General features: G+C 37.7%; 1 protein-coding gene, 1 long non-coding RNA gene and 1 pseudogene across 4 annotated transcripts; 2 read left to right on the top strand and 1 right to left on the bottom strand.

Moving 5' to 3' along the window:
- The first annotated feature begins 1,456 nt into the window (after positions 1–1,456).
- LOC103405989 (uncharacterized) lies at positions 1,457–2,499 on the top strand. Its single transcript, XR_003770599.2, has 3 exons — positions 1,457–1,501; positions 1,927–2,112; positions 2,200–2,499. It is a non-coding gene; the product is annotated as an uncharacterized lncRNA (long non-coding RNA).
- Positions 2,500–3,903: 1,404 nt separating this feature from the next.
- On the top strand, positions 3,904–6,838 carry LOC114822648 (uncharacterized). 2 transcript variants are annotated; one of them, XM_029097495.2, is made up of 3 exons: positions 3,904–4,155; positions 4,248–4,729; positions 5,770–6,838. In XM_029097495.2, the coding sequence occupies exons 1-3, from the start codon at positions 4,029–4,031 to the stop codon at positions 5,851–5,853; spliced, it is 693 nt and encodes a 230-aa protein (XP_028953328.1). In that variant the 5' UTR covers positions 3,904–4,028; the 3' UTR covers positions 5,854–6,838. The 2 variants fall into 2 exon arrangements, with proteins under 2 accessions (XP_028953328.1, XP_028953326.1); XM_029097493.2 differs by having other exon boundaries at positions 3,914–4,155; positions 4,248–6,838.
- A 1,637-nt stretch (positions 6,839–8,475) lies between these two features.
- Positions 8,476–10,596, bottom strand: LOC103405824 (cytochrome P450 736A117-like; annotated as a pseudogene). Its single transcript, XR_011577719.1, has 2 exons — positions 9,532–10,596; positions 8,476–9,259 (listed from the first exon to the last, which is right to left on the bottom strand). The product of XR_011577719.1 is annotated as a cytochrome P450 736A117-like (transcript).
- Between the last annotated feature and the right edge of the window lie 4,855 nt (positions 10,597–15,451).

Here is a 15,451-nt window from a genome sequence, read left to right as displayed (position 1 = left end):
AGACTGACACGTAACTTCGACTGGCCGGGGCTTAAAACGGAAGTGAAAACGTTTGTTGCTTCATGTGACACTTGCCAGCGTGTCAATTATGAGACAATCAAGCCTCCACGGCTGCTGCAACCTCTAGCCATTCCCAAACAGATTTAGACGGACATTGCGATGAATTTTGTCGAATGCCTTCCTTCAGTCTATGGCAGGAATGCAATCTTGGTGGTAATGGATAGGTTGTCCAAATACGGCCATTTTATCCCCATCAAACATCCCTATTCAGCTCCTAAAATTGCAGAGGTGTTCATTAAGGAAATCTTCCGTCTACATGGAATGCCAGCTTCTATAGTTAGCGATCGGGATTCGATCTTCATCAGCAAATTTTGGACTGCCTTCTTTAAGCAGCAGCATACCACCCTTTGCAAAAGCTCTGCCTATCACCCTCAATCCGACGGGCAAACGGAGGTGCTTAATCGCACCATTGAACACTTCTTGCGCAGTTTTGTGAGCGACAAACCAAGGGACTGGATTCAGTGGCTTCCGTGGGCAGAGTGGTGGTATAATACCACCTTCCAATCTGCAATCAACATGACTCCATTCCAGGCTGTGTATGGATATCCTCCACCTACAGTGTCCTCTTACCTCCCTGGTTCATCTCCGGTGCACAGCGTCGACATAGCATTCTGTGATCGCGATGCACTGCTTAAACTGTTGCGGGAGCATTTGCAACTTGCACAACATCGCATACGCCAATACGTCGACAAACAATGCTCTGAGCGCACCTTCGCTATGGGTGATTGGGTTTTCCTAAAACTTCAACCTTATCACCAAACTTCAGTGTCCAAGACTCATTGCCCCAAATTGGCTCCCCGTTACTATGACCCCTTCAAAGTGATTGCACGGGATTGGTCAGGTTGCCTATACCCTAGACCTTCCACCTCAATCTCACATTCACCCTACCTTTCATGTTTCCTTGTTGAAACCACAGCTTGGGAGCCATATGGTAGCTTCTCCAACTCTGCCACCACTCTCTACTACCAGTACCTTCCTGTGGACCCCTGAGAAAATTCTTCAACGCGGGTTGTTCAAGAGCAGGAACCGAGGAGTCACTCTTTGGTTAATCCAGTGGAAATGACTTCCAGAGCATGACACCACTTGGGAGGATGCTGATTCCATCCTCACCCGTTTTCCATCCTTCACAGCCTGAGGACATGCTATTTCAGGGAAGGGTGCCATGTTAGGTCCTTACTGTGTAGGCCCCTCGATACAAAGTTATTATCCTTAGTACAGTAGTAAATGGGTGTTAGGTGATGACTCAGCTTATGAGATATTTTGTCTATTGTGTTGAATGGATATATATCCCCCTTTTGTAATGAATTCAGGAACAATGAATGAAAATAGTCTTTAATTTCTTCTTTTCCCTTATCCTTTTTCATTTCCTTCCTTACCTGTAACTTGAACCCTAACACAGACAGAATATGATGGACTTAAAGCTCGGCTCAGCTCTCCTAAAGTACGAATATTTTTAACTCATATTTAAGCGCTTGGCAGTTGGCATTGATCGGAGAAAGTATTTTACATGTCTTGTTCCCTAAGGATCCATTGACTGAAATGATTGGATTTCGAACCAAAATTAAATAAAAACCTAAAACATTTGGTAAGATGAGTTTAGAAATTTTGGATAACCGGAACTTTTGGAAATTTTGCCAACATCAATTCTGCCCGCTTGATACATCCATCATCTGGAGTTTCGTTAAATTGTTTGCATCTTGTGTTAAATGAAAACAAATAAAAGTGAGTTATAGTAATTTCTTGTTATGATGCGTGCATGTTATGTTGAGTCCTTTCTTTCTTTAGCATAGTCGTTTGCATGCTGTACATGCTGTTCATGTATGCACATGTATCATACCTCTGACGATATCAGCTTTGCGCATGCAGTTTGTGGAGAAAGCTCCTGAAGATATTGTCCGTGGAGTTCAAGAAAAGGCGGCAGAAACAGAAGAGAAGATTACTCTCACCAAAAACCGATTAGCATTGCTCGAATCAAGTGTTCTGGTCACATAATAAGACCCTCAGTCATCTATGCTCCATCAGCTTAATTGGAAATATCCCACTGCCAGATTGGTACTCACTTGTCCCTGGACTCGACCCTATGGTATTTTCATCTTCTGCATTGTGCACCACTGATCGGTGAACGCTTTTTCTCGACAGCAATTTGTTACCATCGGTGTGCTGTAAACTTGGCTTTGGATCAAGAAGTGCGGATGCATAGCAACTCCCGTAACCCATGTCAACAAAAAAGCACTTGGTACACTGCTTGAAGTGGCCGAAAGACGCCGCAATTGTTGTTTTCCTCTTGATAACGTTCGTCCATCACTCTAATCTCACATTTTTCTTTCAATAAAGGGTATATATGTAGTTAGGCTCTAGCCAGTTTTGTGCTCTTTACAATCTGAAGTCAAACATTGATGCCTCAAATTTATCAGCGGAAAAAAATGAAAAATTAGGGTCTGTTTGGTATCTTATTAAAAAAAAAATCATAATTTTTCAAAACATTTCTAAAATTTAGTCTAAAATTGTGCTATTTACAATCTTAAGTCAAACATTGATGGCTCAATTTATGAGCGAAAAAAAAGAAGTGAAAATTTAGGGTCTGTTCGTTAACGTTTTGCAAAACAAGACTAGTCTCTGCTCGTTCTCTCTACCGCCTAAAGGTCTAAACCATGCAAATACTTAAAAATGCTGATTTGGTGGAATGCTTCAATGCTCTGCAAAACTAGTTTCTCCACTATGCGAAGTCTAGTTTCTCTGTTGTGGAGAGGGTTTCTAACTACCGTGATCTGTACGACATTTATTTATTTATTTTTTTCTTACAAAAACATTAAACCTAAGTTTAGCGGGAGAGGATTTCTAACTATGTCATTTATACGACATTTTTTTTTTATAACAAAAACGTAAAACTCTTGTGTATGTTCAATACTCATTTTAAAAAAAATGTAAAACACAAAATTAATTTCTTAATCATATAATTTTCATATCCTTATTTCTCCCTTAATTTTTTTTGAAGATGCCTTTAGGACAAAACGCAAGAGGTCCAAATTGGAAGAAAAAAGAAGATGAAACTTTATGTGAGGTTTTGGTTGCGATTTCTAAGGATGGTGTTACGAGCAACAGTCAACCTTTATAATTATTTTGGTTGGTGTGTGTAGTTAAGTTTGGTTGGTTGGTTGGTTTGTATATTGAAGTTTGACTGGTGTTTGTATATTGAAGTTTGGTTGGTGTGTGTATTGAATTTAGGTTGGTAGGTTTGTATATTAAAGTTTGGTTGGTGTGCGTATTAAAGTTTGGTTTGTTGGTTTGTGTATTGAAGTTTGATTGTTTTTTACATCTTGTCAAAAAATTTTTTTTTTTTTTTAAATTGAAACATTTGTACAATTGAATTAAGATATCATAACTCAAAAGTAAATAAAATTCCGTTAAAACCATTTAATTTTTTTACATTTTGATTGTTTTTTACATTTTGTCAAACTTTTTTTTTTTAAATTGAAACATTTGTGCAATTGAATTAAGAAATCATAACTCAAAAGTAAATAAAATTCCGTTAAAACCATAATATGTTTTAGACCTAAAATTTAAGTTTGAAGGATTAGATGATATTCATTGTTCAAAACCTAAATTCTGTCTTAAGACACCTAAAGAATATAGCCTATTGTACGGCTAAGCCTATCCTCCCTCTCTCTTAATGTCGTTTGTTAAAAAATAAAAAAAATGATGTGATATCTACACACTACACACTTTTTTTTATTCTCACACACCTTTTATTTTCAACTGTCGGATCGAATGAATCGAAAAAGATCAAAAGACATCAATTAAGCATGGTGTGTGGATAGCCTCCCTATATAAAAATATTATTAAAAAAATGCCTCAACACCCAAAAATCAAAACTCTCGAAAATCCATCCCCCCAAGTAGAGACAAACAGCGCGTCACTTTCACAATCCGGGACAACAACCTTCTAGCGGCGTCGCCGGAGGTGAAACCATGGCGGCAACTGATGAATTTGCAGACCTTGAACGCGCGCGGGAGTTGTTAGATCATGCAACTCGACTCCAGTACGAAGCAAAGCACCTGATCATGGCTGCAATCACCAAGCGTCCATCTCCGCAAGGTAAATTTAACCTTTATGCTCTGAGTTCCGCTTCAAAATTTGCCCACCACATGCTCGGCAAAATGTCTCACTGAGCTAATCTATCCGAACAGGTCAAACTTCTGCTCCTATTACTTCCACCGTACCGGGGATCTCAGCCCAACCGAAACTTCCGCTGCCACAATCGGTTTTCCGGAATCCGGACCCGATACGGATGATGGAGCTCCGGCTGGAGAAGGAGAGGATAAGGGAGGACATTATCACTGCTGAGACTTCGCGACGGCGAGAGCTTGAAGCGGAGGTCAGGAGAGAGCTCAAGTTGGAGCGAGAGTTGGCTATTAAAACAGCCCCTGCTGAAGTACTCGGCGCAATGCGGTTCGCTGCTCATAAGAACTTCGTATTCGAACCATTCTCGTTTGGCACAATGCCGATATCGGAGCCTGTGACCAACGGCTTCAAGTCGCCGTCCACCGCATTTGATTCGTTCTCGTTGCCACTGCTGATGTCGGAACCTGTGATCAACGGCTTCATGTCATCGCCGCCGCTACTTCCTCCTCCTTCAGACATCGGCAACAAGAACAAGTTGATCTTACTGGTCAGTCGCATTAAAACTTTTTATATTTGATTTGACAGTGTTCTGTTTATGCTTTACTGTTTATATGTGACAAAGTAAATGATAAATTGAATGATCATTTGCATTCCAAGATCGGCAATTTGTTTCGGATTGTATAATGTCACTTGAATCATGAAATACAATGAAAGTGCAAAATAAACATTTCGAGTTTGCAGGATGACCTTTTCGGGTCTTTGTTTTGCAAATACAACACATAGAGGAAGAGGACTACGCGTTCTTAGTAGCGTCTGCATTGCCTAAGGTGGCTGTGCCCATAACCGATGCTAATATTGACAAACAAGGTTTATATTGGTTTGCTATGTAGGCATGTGGTAGCCCTTTTGCTTGTGGATCAGCACTTTAAAAGTCAGTTTCAATGGGGCATCATAGTCATTCATCATGTAGATTATTTGTCCCAGATCATTATACTAGGATCGTTTACTATGACAATTTGTTATAGTGACATCAGTTTGATTAAGGTACAGAATAATCAGGATTAATGGCTCTGGTGGATCGTTGGAAATTGAATTTTCATTTGTGGGTTCTCTTGGAGGAGGTTACCCTATGTATTTGCAGCAGTCCTTTATAGTGGCCTTGTGTGAGAAATGTCGTCTCTTATGCATAACTACTTTGGAAACACAGATTCCTTCTTAATTATCTCGAATCTTTATTTTTTTATTTTTTACTCAATGCTATTAGGGTCAAGCGAACGAGTGTGCCTGCATAGATACTATTGATATTACATTCATTTGTCGGCTTAGTTATGCAACAGCAATGTAGTATCCAAAATTGAAACACATCTTGCAGATTTGCTAGACAGCACATTTCTAGTCACTGTCATGCCTTTTCAACTTACGAATACCTCAAGTTGTTTTTCTATTATTCATTCTATATTTGCAGCAGAGGGTAGTGCACTTCATATTTGGAAATGCTGTTTAGGTTTTTACCATCAGTCAGATGTTTAGCATTGAACTGTAAAAGACTGCCTTGGTATGTACTGTGTATAAATATCTTTGTTGCAGGAAAAACTAACCCAAATCTTTCTGGGGGCAAGCGGAAAAGTTCACCAACAGTGGGTTCTAGTGAGCTGCCTCCATTTGGGTTGAAAAAGAAACCCAGGGAGGAATGGAGTTGCACCCTGTGCCAGGTTAGCGAAACAACTGAGAAAGGCTTAATTCAACACATAAATGGTAAGAAGCACAAGGCCAAGGAAGCGGAATTGAGAGCTCAGCAACTGGACAAGAGCTCCAGGAATGCACCATCTACACAGTTTTCTAAGCCTAAAGAGACCAATGGTATCACAAGCTCCAAATTAGAGGCCAAACAAGTAAGGAAATCACTGCTTGACCATAATGAAACCGGTGATGGTTCAGGCCAGAAATTGCAGGATCAAGGCACTTCAAAAGAGGACAAAGGGGAACCGTCAATGCCAGAAGACCAGTGTGGAGGGGATTTGAAGAATAAAGACAAGGTTGAAACGGCTGATGGACTGGAGAGAAATGAAGATGTAGCAAAACAAAGTAGATTTAAATTTTGGTGTGAAATGTGCCAAAGGGGTGCCAACAATACAAAGGTGATGTCACAACATATGAGCGGCAAGAAGCACAATGCTAGGAGTCAGAAGGTTACACCAAAGAATGTTTCAAGTGCAAGTTCCATGGTATCAGCAGAGGCTAGTAAGGAGCCAGAAGATGCTGATGCAGCCAAAGAAACACATGAAAAGTTCAATGCCATCGTCGCAGAGCTAATGAGAGCACATAATGCTGTTCTGGCAAAAGAAACAGAGAACACTGCAGAAATTATTGTTGCAAATAGCGATAAACCAGCTGAATATAATCTTCCGAGTGCAAGTTCCGTGGCATCTGCAGAGGCTAGTAAGGAGGCAGGAGATGCTGATGCAGCCAAAGAAGCACATGTAAAGCTCAATGCCCGTTAATTGGGGACTGCCCGATTAGCGTTTCACTCATTGCAGTATCAAACCCCAATCATGTAAAGTTTTGTGAAAAACCTTTGAAAAATCATGCAACCCTAAGAGCGTGATATTCGTCTTAGGTGAAATTACAATTATCAATCACAAGAAGCAATACTCAATTCTCCGGTTATATTTCGACCGAATTACATCTAATTACTTATCTAAACATCTTAATAGTAGCTAAGCATTAAGATACAGAGGCAGTTTAAACACAACGATTAATAATTCAAAGTACATGCATAATATCATAAGCAATTAAATAAATACTACATATTCATGGTAAGGCTCGTGGCCTCATCTAGTAAACGGAAATTAGTTACGAACAACCATAAAACAAAAGGAATTTTTATTGAAATAGAAAAAGGATAAAAAACACATTGAAGGAAAAATACAAATCGTCAAAGCATAGCTAAGTTCTCCAAATTGATGCATTCCCCCATCCTAATGGCTAAATAGCCTTATTTATACTACTAGAAAATAAAATCCTTCCTAGAAAATATCTTAGAATAAAACAAGAAAATATAATAGAATAAGATAACTAGAAAATACATCATTTTCTAACTTTGAGAAATCTACACAGCCACAAAGAATCCCATGTTTCTGGATCTTCATGGCTCTAAAACATACCCAAAATGACTCGAAATAAAGCTTGAGATCTCCCGAACATAATTGCAAAAGGCCTCAAACCCAAAAGATACCATCTTGGACGCCAAATAAGCCCAAAACGTCACTTTGACAGCACTGCACGTTGCTCCTTTATTTCATCGCCATAAATTAATCATTTGGTAGAAAAATCTAAAACTTTGATACAATCAAGTAGAAAGACCAACAAACATCCTTCAAATGGAATCACTCCATAATTTGTATGATCACTTTTTTCTCAAGAGGAATTCGAATGTCCTACATTGGAAATATAATTCAAAATATCAAAATTCTCACAAAATAGCCAATAAATTATAACTAAGAATAGGGTAAAATATACAGTATAATATCAACTCACCAAGATGCTATTGTAATAATATACTTGTATCATGTAAGTCATTGATATTGGTCGTCTCGTGATATCGATCAAGTGAGGTTATGGGACGGCTGTGATCATGGTTTCCAAGCATGTAATTATCCAACTCCACCAGTTGTGAGCAAGGGATAGTGAGGAGAGGCAGCATCATAGAGGCTTCTGTTAAGTGTAGCAAACGTGAGTGCTCTAACCGTTTGACAGGTGTAATAGATTGCAAGTATAAATTAGAGCTGTAGTTAAACACAACTGTCAGACTTGTTGTATCCCTTGCTGCAAATTTCAATGGGAAGATCAAGCAATCAGATACATTTTATGGATTTCTTGCCGAGGAAGTATATATGGCACAACCACATGGCGGATATTTACTACTACTCATTTAGTTTTTCGGCTGCACGAATCTGGTTGGTTTGAAACAGGCTCCACGAGCTTGGAAAGAGCGGTTTACAACTCGTTTTCCTAGCTTTGGTTTCAAGCAATCCATCTCATAGTCATCTCTCTTTGTTCAACAATCTTGTTCAACCATTATCATACTTGTATTATATGTGGTATTTTTGACTGGAAATATCTTGGAATCCTTTGTTTAGGCGTTGTCAAGTTAAGAATTGGACTTGAAGAATCTTAGAAAAATATTGTGGAGTGAGCCCACCGTGTGGTCACCATTATATTAAGTTACTAACTGATTAGTGCTTTAGTACTTTTATATATATGATCAAAATAAACTAAATTTAGAATACTATATACAAAATATAATAGATGCACATATTTATTTATTTTTACTTTCTTAGCACACCGTGCTACACTTTATTCAAAAAAGAAGATGCGATCTACTCTATATATGATTATTAACTTAAACTTTATTATTGCCCTCCATATGGCATATGCAAGTTAACATGAACAAAATATGGCAAGCACATTATAAATATGGAATAGCAACCGCTTTAAGAGGGTATTTTCTACGTTTGGTTAAACCAGTAGACTCGGTCATGTCTAAATCCTCCGCTCTTGCTCCGCCATGCAACTCCCAATCGAATTTATGCACCAAATTTGCCAAACCAATTTCATTAACCGCCATGGCAAACTGAATTCCTGGGCAGCCCCTCCTGCCAGCTCCAAATGGAATCAATTCAAAGTCATTCCCTTTATAATCTATACCACTATTCAAGAACCTTTCTGGCTCAAACTCCTCCGGTTTTTCGTACGATTTGGGATCTCTTCCGATTTCCCATGCATTCACTATGACTTGTGTGTTGACTTTAATGTCGTAGCCATGGATTTTCACATCTTGGGTTGACTTTCTTGGCATTAGTAATGGAACTGGAGGATGTAAGCGAAGAGTCTCCTTGAACACTGCCTTCAAGTAGTGCATTCCAACCAAATCATCCTCGGTTATTATCTCGGTTTTACTTCTTGCTATTCCCCTTACTTCCTTTTGCAGTTTTTTCATCACCCTTGGATGCCTTAAAAGCTCAGACATTGCCCAGTCTATGATTGTATATGTATCAGTGCCAGCAGCAAACATATCCTTCAAGGAGAATGATCCACCGACGTTAATGAATAACAGAATTATTATGACTAGTAACGCTAGATAGACCATATTATTCATATCATTATGTATGACTAGTACAAAATATTTAAACTGTTGAGTCACCTATATTAATAATTCATATGTATGTAAAATGTCACGTGATGAAAGAGATAAATATATGTATTTCTGTGCGATGTATACAAAAGAAGTTTATGCAGCACAATCGGATAGAAATAGTTGTTTTATTGAACTAAAGTGAGTTGAGTTACCAAGATGAGGGCCTTTATGCTAACTCTAGCAAGAGGAAAACCAGCTAGATTTTCTTTCTGAATCCAAAGCAAAACGTCTACAAAGTCCTTTTCCTCATGCTCAACTCCACTCTTTGCACCATCTATATGCTCTTCAACAATTCCATCTAAAAAGTCATCAAACCTTTTAGCCACCTTGTCTAGTTTAGTGCCCAACCATTGACACAGCTCAACCAAGCAAGCCATGGGATATAGTCCCCAATCACAAGACGTCCCAACAACTCCATAAACTCCCCCAAAATCTCCTTAAACATTTTCCCTCCTTCTCCACCACAATACTTTCTCCCCAACGCAATTCTACATATAACATCAGTAGTAAGAGTCACAACCATTTCAGTCAAATTCACAACTGAAGATTCGTTAGTACTGCAAGACAGATTTATTTTCTCAATCATCAACTTGGTTTCATCTTCTCTCACACAGCGAAAGGATTGTACCCTTTTGTTGGTCAAGAGATGAGAAACACATATGCTCTTCACCTGCCTCCAGTACTCACCATATGGCGCCGTTGAGACGTCTTTGTAGTTGTAGAGGAGCTTCTGAAAGATGGTGGACTTGGGTCGGTCAGAAAATGTGAGGTCATGAGTTTTCAAGATCTCCTTGGCTGCCTGAGCTGAAGAAACAACAAGGACTGGGACACTTCCAAAATGGAGAAGCATGAGAGGGCCATGGAGTTGAGATAAGGCTTGAAGCGAGCGATGAGGGTACAATCCTAGTTGGTGAAGGTTTCCAATTATTGGGAGCTTACGTGGAGACGGTGGTGGGTTTGTGGCTATTGGAGTTGAGAGACATTTGAATAAGAAGATCAGGAAAATGAACACAAATACTAGTGCGAATAAAGAAGATTGCAACAAGGTGAAGATCTCATTCAACATTTCTACGTGTATGCGTTTGTATTTTTTTTTATACAAAGCAAGGTACTGAAGAAGGTAGGAATCAAACTCGGAACCCCAGAGATGAATGCTTTGAATAGACGGAACTACAAACCCCAAATATGTGTGGGTTTGGAAAAGAAATTGAGTACATGCTATTTGTGACACGAGTTGGGTCTATTTATATGATTGGTTTGGCATGGTGAAGATAACATTGAACCAATCAGTAGACGGTTAGCATATTTCTTCATCAACATAATACGGCGGAGAAATTTTCATTGTAATGGAAACACAGATGAATACGGCGGAAAAATTATCTTCTATTCCATTACCTATTTTTATAAAAATAATAAAAAAAAAATTATTTTAAATTATTAATTTTTTAATACACATATTCCATAATTTATGTAATACACTTTATGCATCTTTTTGAACATGGCGATGCATGCACGTGCACTGACATTGTATTTTAGTTTAGTTTATTGCTTGGTTTTGGCAACCAACCCACTGAGTCCGATTTAAAATGAAGAAGTACTATTTGCCTGTTTTATCTCGGAAGATGAAATTTTTTCTTTTTTATTGTTTGTTGCATGTTCTGGACATGTGAAGAGTGGCCGTGTTTAGACTCTTTTTTTTGTTTGTTAGTTTGTTGCATATTTTGGACATGTGAAGATAAGATGGCATGTTTTGTGAATATAGGTAAAGTAGGAATGGCAATTGAAGATAAAATGGAAGAAAATCATTTTGTTTGTTTGTTGCATATTTTGGACATGTGAATATAAGATGGCATGTTTTGTGGATATAGGTAAAGTAGGAATGGCAATTGAAGATAAAATGGAAGAAAATCATTTTGTTTGTTTGTTGCATATTTTGGACATGTGAAGATAAGATGGCATGTTTTGTGAATATAGGTAAAGTAGGAATGGCAATTGAAGATAACATGGAAGAAAAATCATTTTGTTTGTTTGTTGCATATTTTGGACATGTGAAGATAAGATGGCATGTTTTGTGGATATAGGTAAAGTAGGAATGGAAATTGAAGATAAGATGGAAGAAAATCAGTTAAAGTGATTTAGATATATAAATTGAAGACCTATAGATGCTTTGGTTAGAAAATACAATTATAAGACAAAAACTCAAGAATAAAAATGTAGAAGAAGACGTAAGAAGGCTTGGAAATAGACTTTAAGAAAAGACATATAGTACTACTTGAAGCTAATAGAAGACCTGACCCAAAACTCAACGCTCATTTTAAGATTTATACAGCCGATCCACTTAGCCAAAAAAGAATTTGTAGTTGTTTATTTGTTGCATGTTCTATATTTTTCACTTGTGTGATGCAAAAATTTACAGTCACATAATTCATTTTTTGTGTAATGCCAATCACATCAATGGAAGGATTCAAACTTACGAGTTTTTTCAACATTAGAAAGATAAGTACAACCACGTGGTTATAGTGCCAGTCACATCATCAATGGAGGGTGCACCAATATGTGCAAGCCCTAGCACGCTGATGATCAATATGGAACTGCAATAGCTATTTGGGGGGATTTTTTACGCAAGGTCAAACTGTTGGATTCAGCCATGTCTAAATCTTTATCTGATGTTGCCAATTCCCAATCGGACTTCTGCACTACATTTGCCAAAGAAAGCTCAATAATAGCCAAGGTAAACTGAATTGATTGATTTCGGTTCTCTTCCAATGTCCCACACATTGACTACTTGCGTGTTGGCTTTAATGTGGTAACCATTTGTTTTCACACCTTGGGATGATATTCCGGGGATAAGTAATGGAATAGAAAATAAACGAAGTGTCCTTGATCACTGCCTTCAAGTAGTGCATTTCAACCAAATTGTCCTTTGTTATTACCACATTTGTATCACATTTCTAATAGAGGTAGGGCTCACCAACATATGTAAATCTCATCTCTGTTAAAGAGACGGTATAAAGTAGTATGAAAAATATTGTAAGAATAACATTTATGTTCCATAAAACAAAATGATGACACAATATATAATCAGCGAACCTTTGTCTAACTGCACTTTTAAGTTTATTTCTTTTGAGTTGTGAACTTTCCTGCCTTGATGGTTGTTGTGTATGGATTTTAGAAGTTTCAGTTTATCCCATGTTAATAAACAGAAAGGAAACCTTTTGCGGTGTAGTATTACAGCTGAAGCTTCTAATCAAGTGGGCTTGTAAGAATATCATAAGTTAAATGCATATGTGTGTTCATAAGGGGTTGGTTACTTTTGGGATGTGACATCAATACCACTTAAATATCAAGTAACTTAAATAATAAGTTATTTGAGAATCGAGTGATTTAATTAGTAAATCATTAATATTCACGACAATTGGTACTGTAAAGCCCAACATGCACAGTGTCTTTAGAACAAGAGCAATGAACAACATCCATACAATTACATAACAAATGAAATTAATAGTCTTATGATCATCATTTGGGGTTAACTTTATAGCATACGCATACAAATTATCGAAGGATAAGGATCGATTGAGGAATTATTGAGTTAATAATAAAGATGCTCAAATTATTAAGGATCCACACATACCAACCCAAAATCTAGGGCAACAGATAACCAATAAAAGGCTCAAACAGAATCTCAAAGCCCAATAAATAAAAAGGGCAGCCCAAACCCCAACAAACAACAACAAACCCAATTACAAGAAAAACCCTAATCTACAATATCAAAGCACATCCCGACACTTGCAATCGTGAGCAGGCGAAATTCTCGTCCGTACTTCATTTTGCTTTGCGATAGTTAAATCTAGATTGCCAATTACGATGTAATGGTATTTATTTTAATTTGTAGTGAAAGGTTTTAGTTTCGAATCTCATAGATAGTGAATTTCATACCAAATTAGGTTTTTCATTAGATGACTTAGCTGAACTCTCTCTTCTCTTTAATGCAGTGTTCTAAAAATCGGCCTAGGTGGCGGAGCTTTGACCTGATTTAGACCAAACTGTTCAGTTAAGCAGGGAGGACATAAGCGCTCGCTAGGCGGCAATCTAGGCGGTTTGAATCTCGCTGCAAATCCCAAACTTGCTGTAGATTTCGCAAAGGATCTACAACTTTTGATCTCGTACGTAGCAATAGATCCCCAAAAAATTTCTATAGCTTGTTTATGTGAAGATGAGGGAAGAGAGAGTGCTGCCGGTGAATTTCTACAGCTCGTTTGTGAAGATGAGGGAAGAAAGAGTGAGAAGAGAGAGAGACTTAAACATTTCATTATGTGGTGGTCCAAGGTCAAAAGATGATGGTTTTAATTATGAAAACCATGGATTTTGATGGTTTTAATTATGAAAACCACCCAAGGTGGATGGGTGATGAGAAGGAGCAAATGTGAGGTAGACGACATGGTTTTAATAATGAAAACCACCTACTATGTGGGCTTTCTATATTTTTAAAAGTTTGGGATATATATATATATATATATATATATATATATATATATATATAAACGTTATATAAATTATAAATTATTTAGATAATATTTTGTTTTTTTTCCTAGGCAAACATATTATATATCTACATAAAACATTCACATATGTATGTTTTTCTATAAGAAATAACATATTAGTCAATAATTATTTACATTTGATATAGTAAATTCAATTAATTCATAAAATATATAAGAAATTTACCTAAATCCGTCTAGCCGCCTAGGCGCTAGGCGCCAGCCTACCGCCCGACTAGCACTTAGCGTTTTCTAGAACCTTACTTTAATGTACATATAAAATATATCGTTGGACCAAAGATAAAAAATCTATTGTAGTCATATTTAAAATAGGAATGTGATTGTGTAAATCCTAGTGAATTTAGGAATATCTCTTATATTCATAATAGGGGTTGATTACCTATTAAGAGTTGTAATCCTAAAAGGGTAAGGTTTTTGCCTATCCTACTACTATAAATAAAGGCACAATGGAGTGATACAAATACGCCTCACAATTAAATCACTATCTTCCCTCTTGCTACCGTCGACCCTCTATCTAATCCCTTAGATTAGTTCAATCAAATAGGCCTACAACACGTTATCAGCACGCTCTTACCAGAGGCTGAGGAATTTACGAATCATAAGAGGAGGCTATCTTCCACAAAATTCAAAGGCTTTTCTTTGTTTTCTGCTAATCAAATACGCTTAAAATAAAGGAAGATATTTGAAACGTCCATGAAGAATGAAAACATTCTCCATGATGCATGAACCCTTCTATGTTTATATTTTCCTTACAATATATATATATATATATATATATATATATTTCATGCATTACGCAATTACATTGCTATGTGGAATTTGTGAGTCAAAGCATATAAATAAATTAGAAGTATATTAAGGTTTTTCAAAACCTTAGAAAATTTTGAAAAAGAAAGGAAATTGGGACAACGTCGTTTGACATCTCGGACCTTTGTCGAAGCCTTTGGGATTCACTGCACACTGTGGACAACTAGGTCGTCTGCTTGGTTTGGTTTCTTACCACGGGCCTGTAGCCCCGACCCACACCAGCACATGTTGGGCTGGTCTTTCCATGTCGGCCCACACCAAAAGCTTGCTTCTGGGTTAAGCCTTTGCCACAGCCTGCGCCTCAGGCAGCCATCCCTTGGGGCTGGGCTTAGTCCCTGCGACCCAAACCTGAAACCTAGTTGCAGTTGGGGTTTCTTTCGCACCCGCAAGCCTCTAGGCTTGCTCTCGTGCTATGGTCTTGCCCAATCACGCCAGCAGCTTGTTGTAGGCTCATGTCTCTCAGCCCGTGGCCTGTAGCCACATATGGGCTGCTTTTACAGCCATACTCAAGCCCAAACCCTTTTTTGGGCTATCCTAAATAATTTTAACCTGAATGTTATTATTATTTTTGCTTACATGATCGACCTTGTTTGGTCCTGATCTATTGAATTAATCAAAAGTGACCTGCAATCCATTAATCTGATAATGAATCCAAGATTATTGACCTGAATATCACTTTTGGAATTAATGATTCAATAATTTATTT

Source organism: Malus domestica, chromosome 17 (assembly GCF_042453785.1).
Source record: "Malus domestica chromosome 17, GDT2T_hap1".
NCBI classification, from domain to species: Eukaryota; Viridiplantae; Streptophyta; class Magnoliopsida; order Rosales; family Rosaceae; genus Malus; species Malus domestica.
The sequence above is the reverse complement of the archived record's forward strand: the minus strand, read 5'-3'. Positions and strand labels throughout refer to the sequence as shown.

Excerpts from the sequence above, each read along its gene's own strand:
- LOC114822648 (XM_029097493.2), top strand. The coding sequence starts at position 5,676 with ATGCTGTTTAGGTTTTTACCATCAGTCAGATGTTTAGCATTGAACTGT.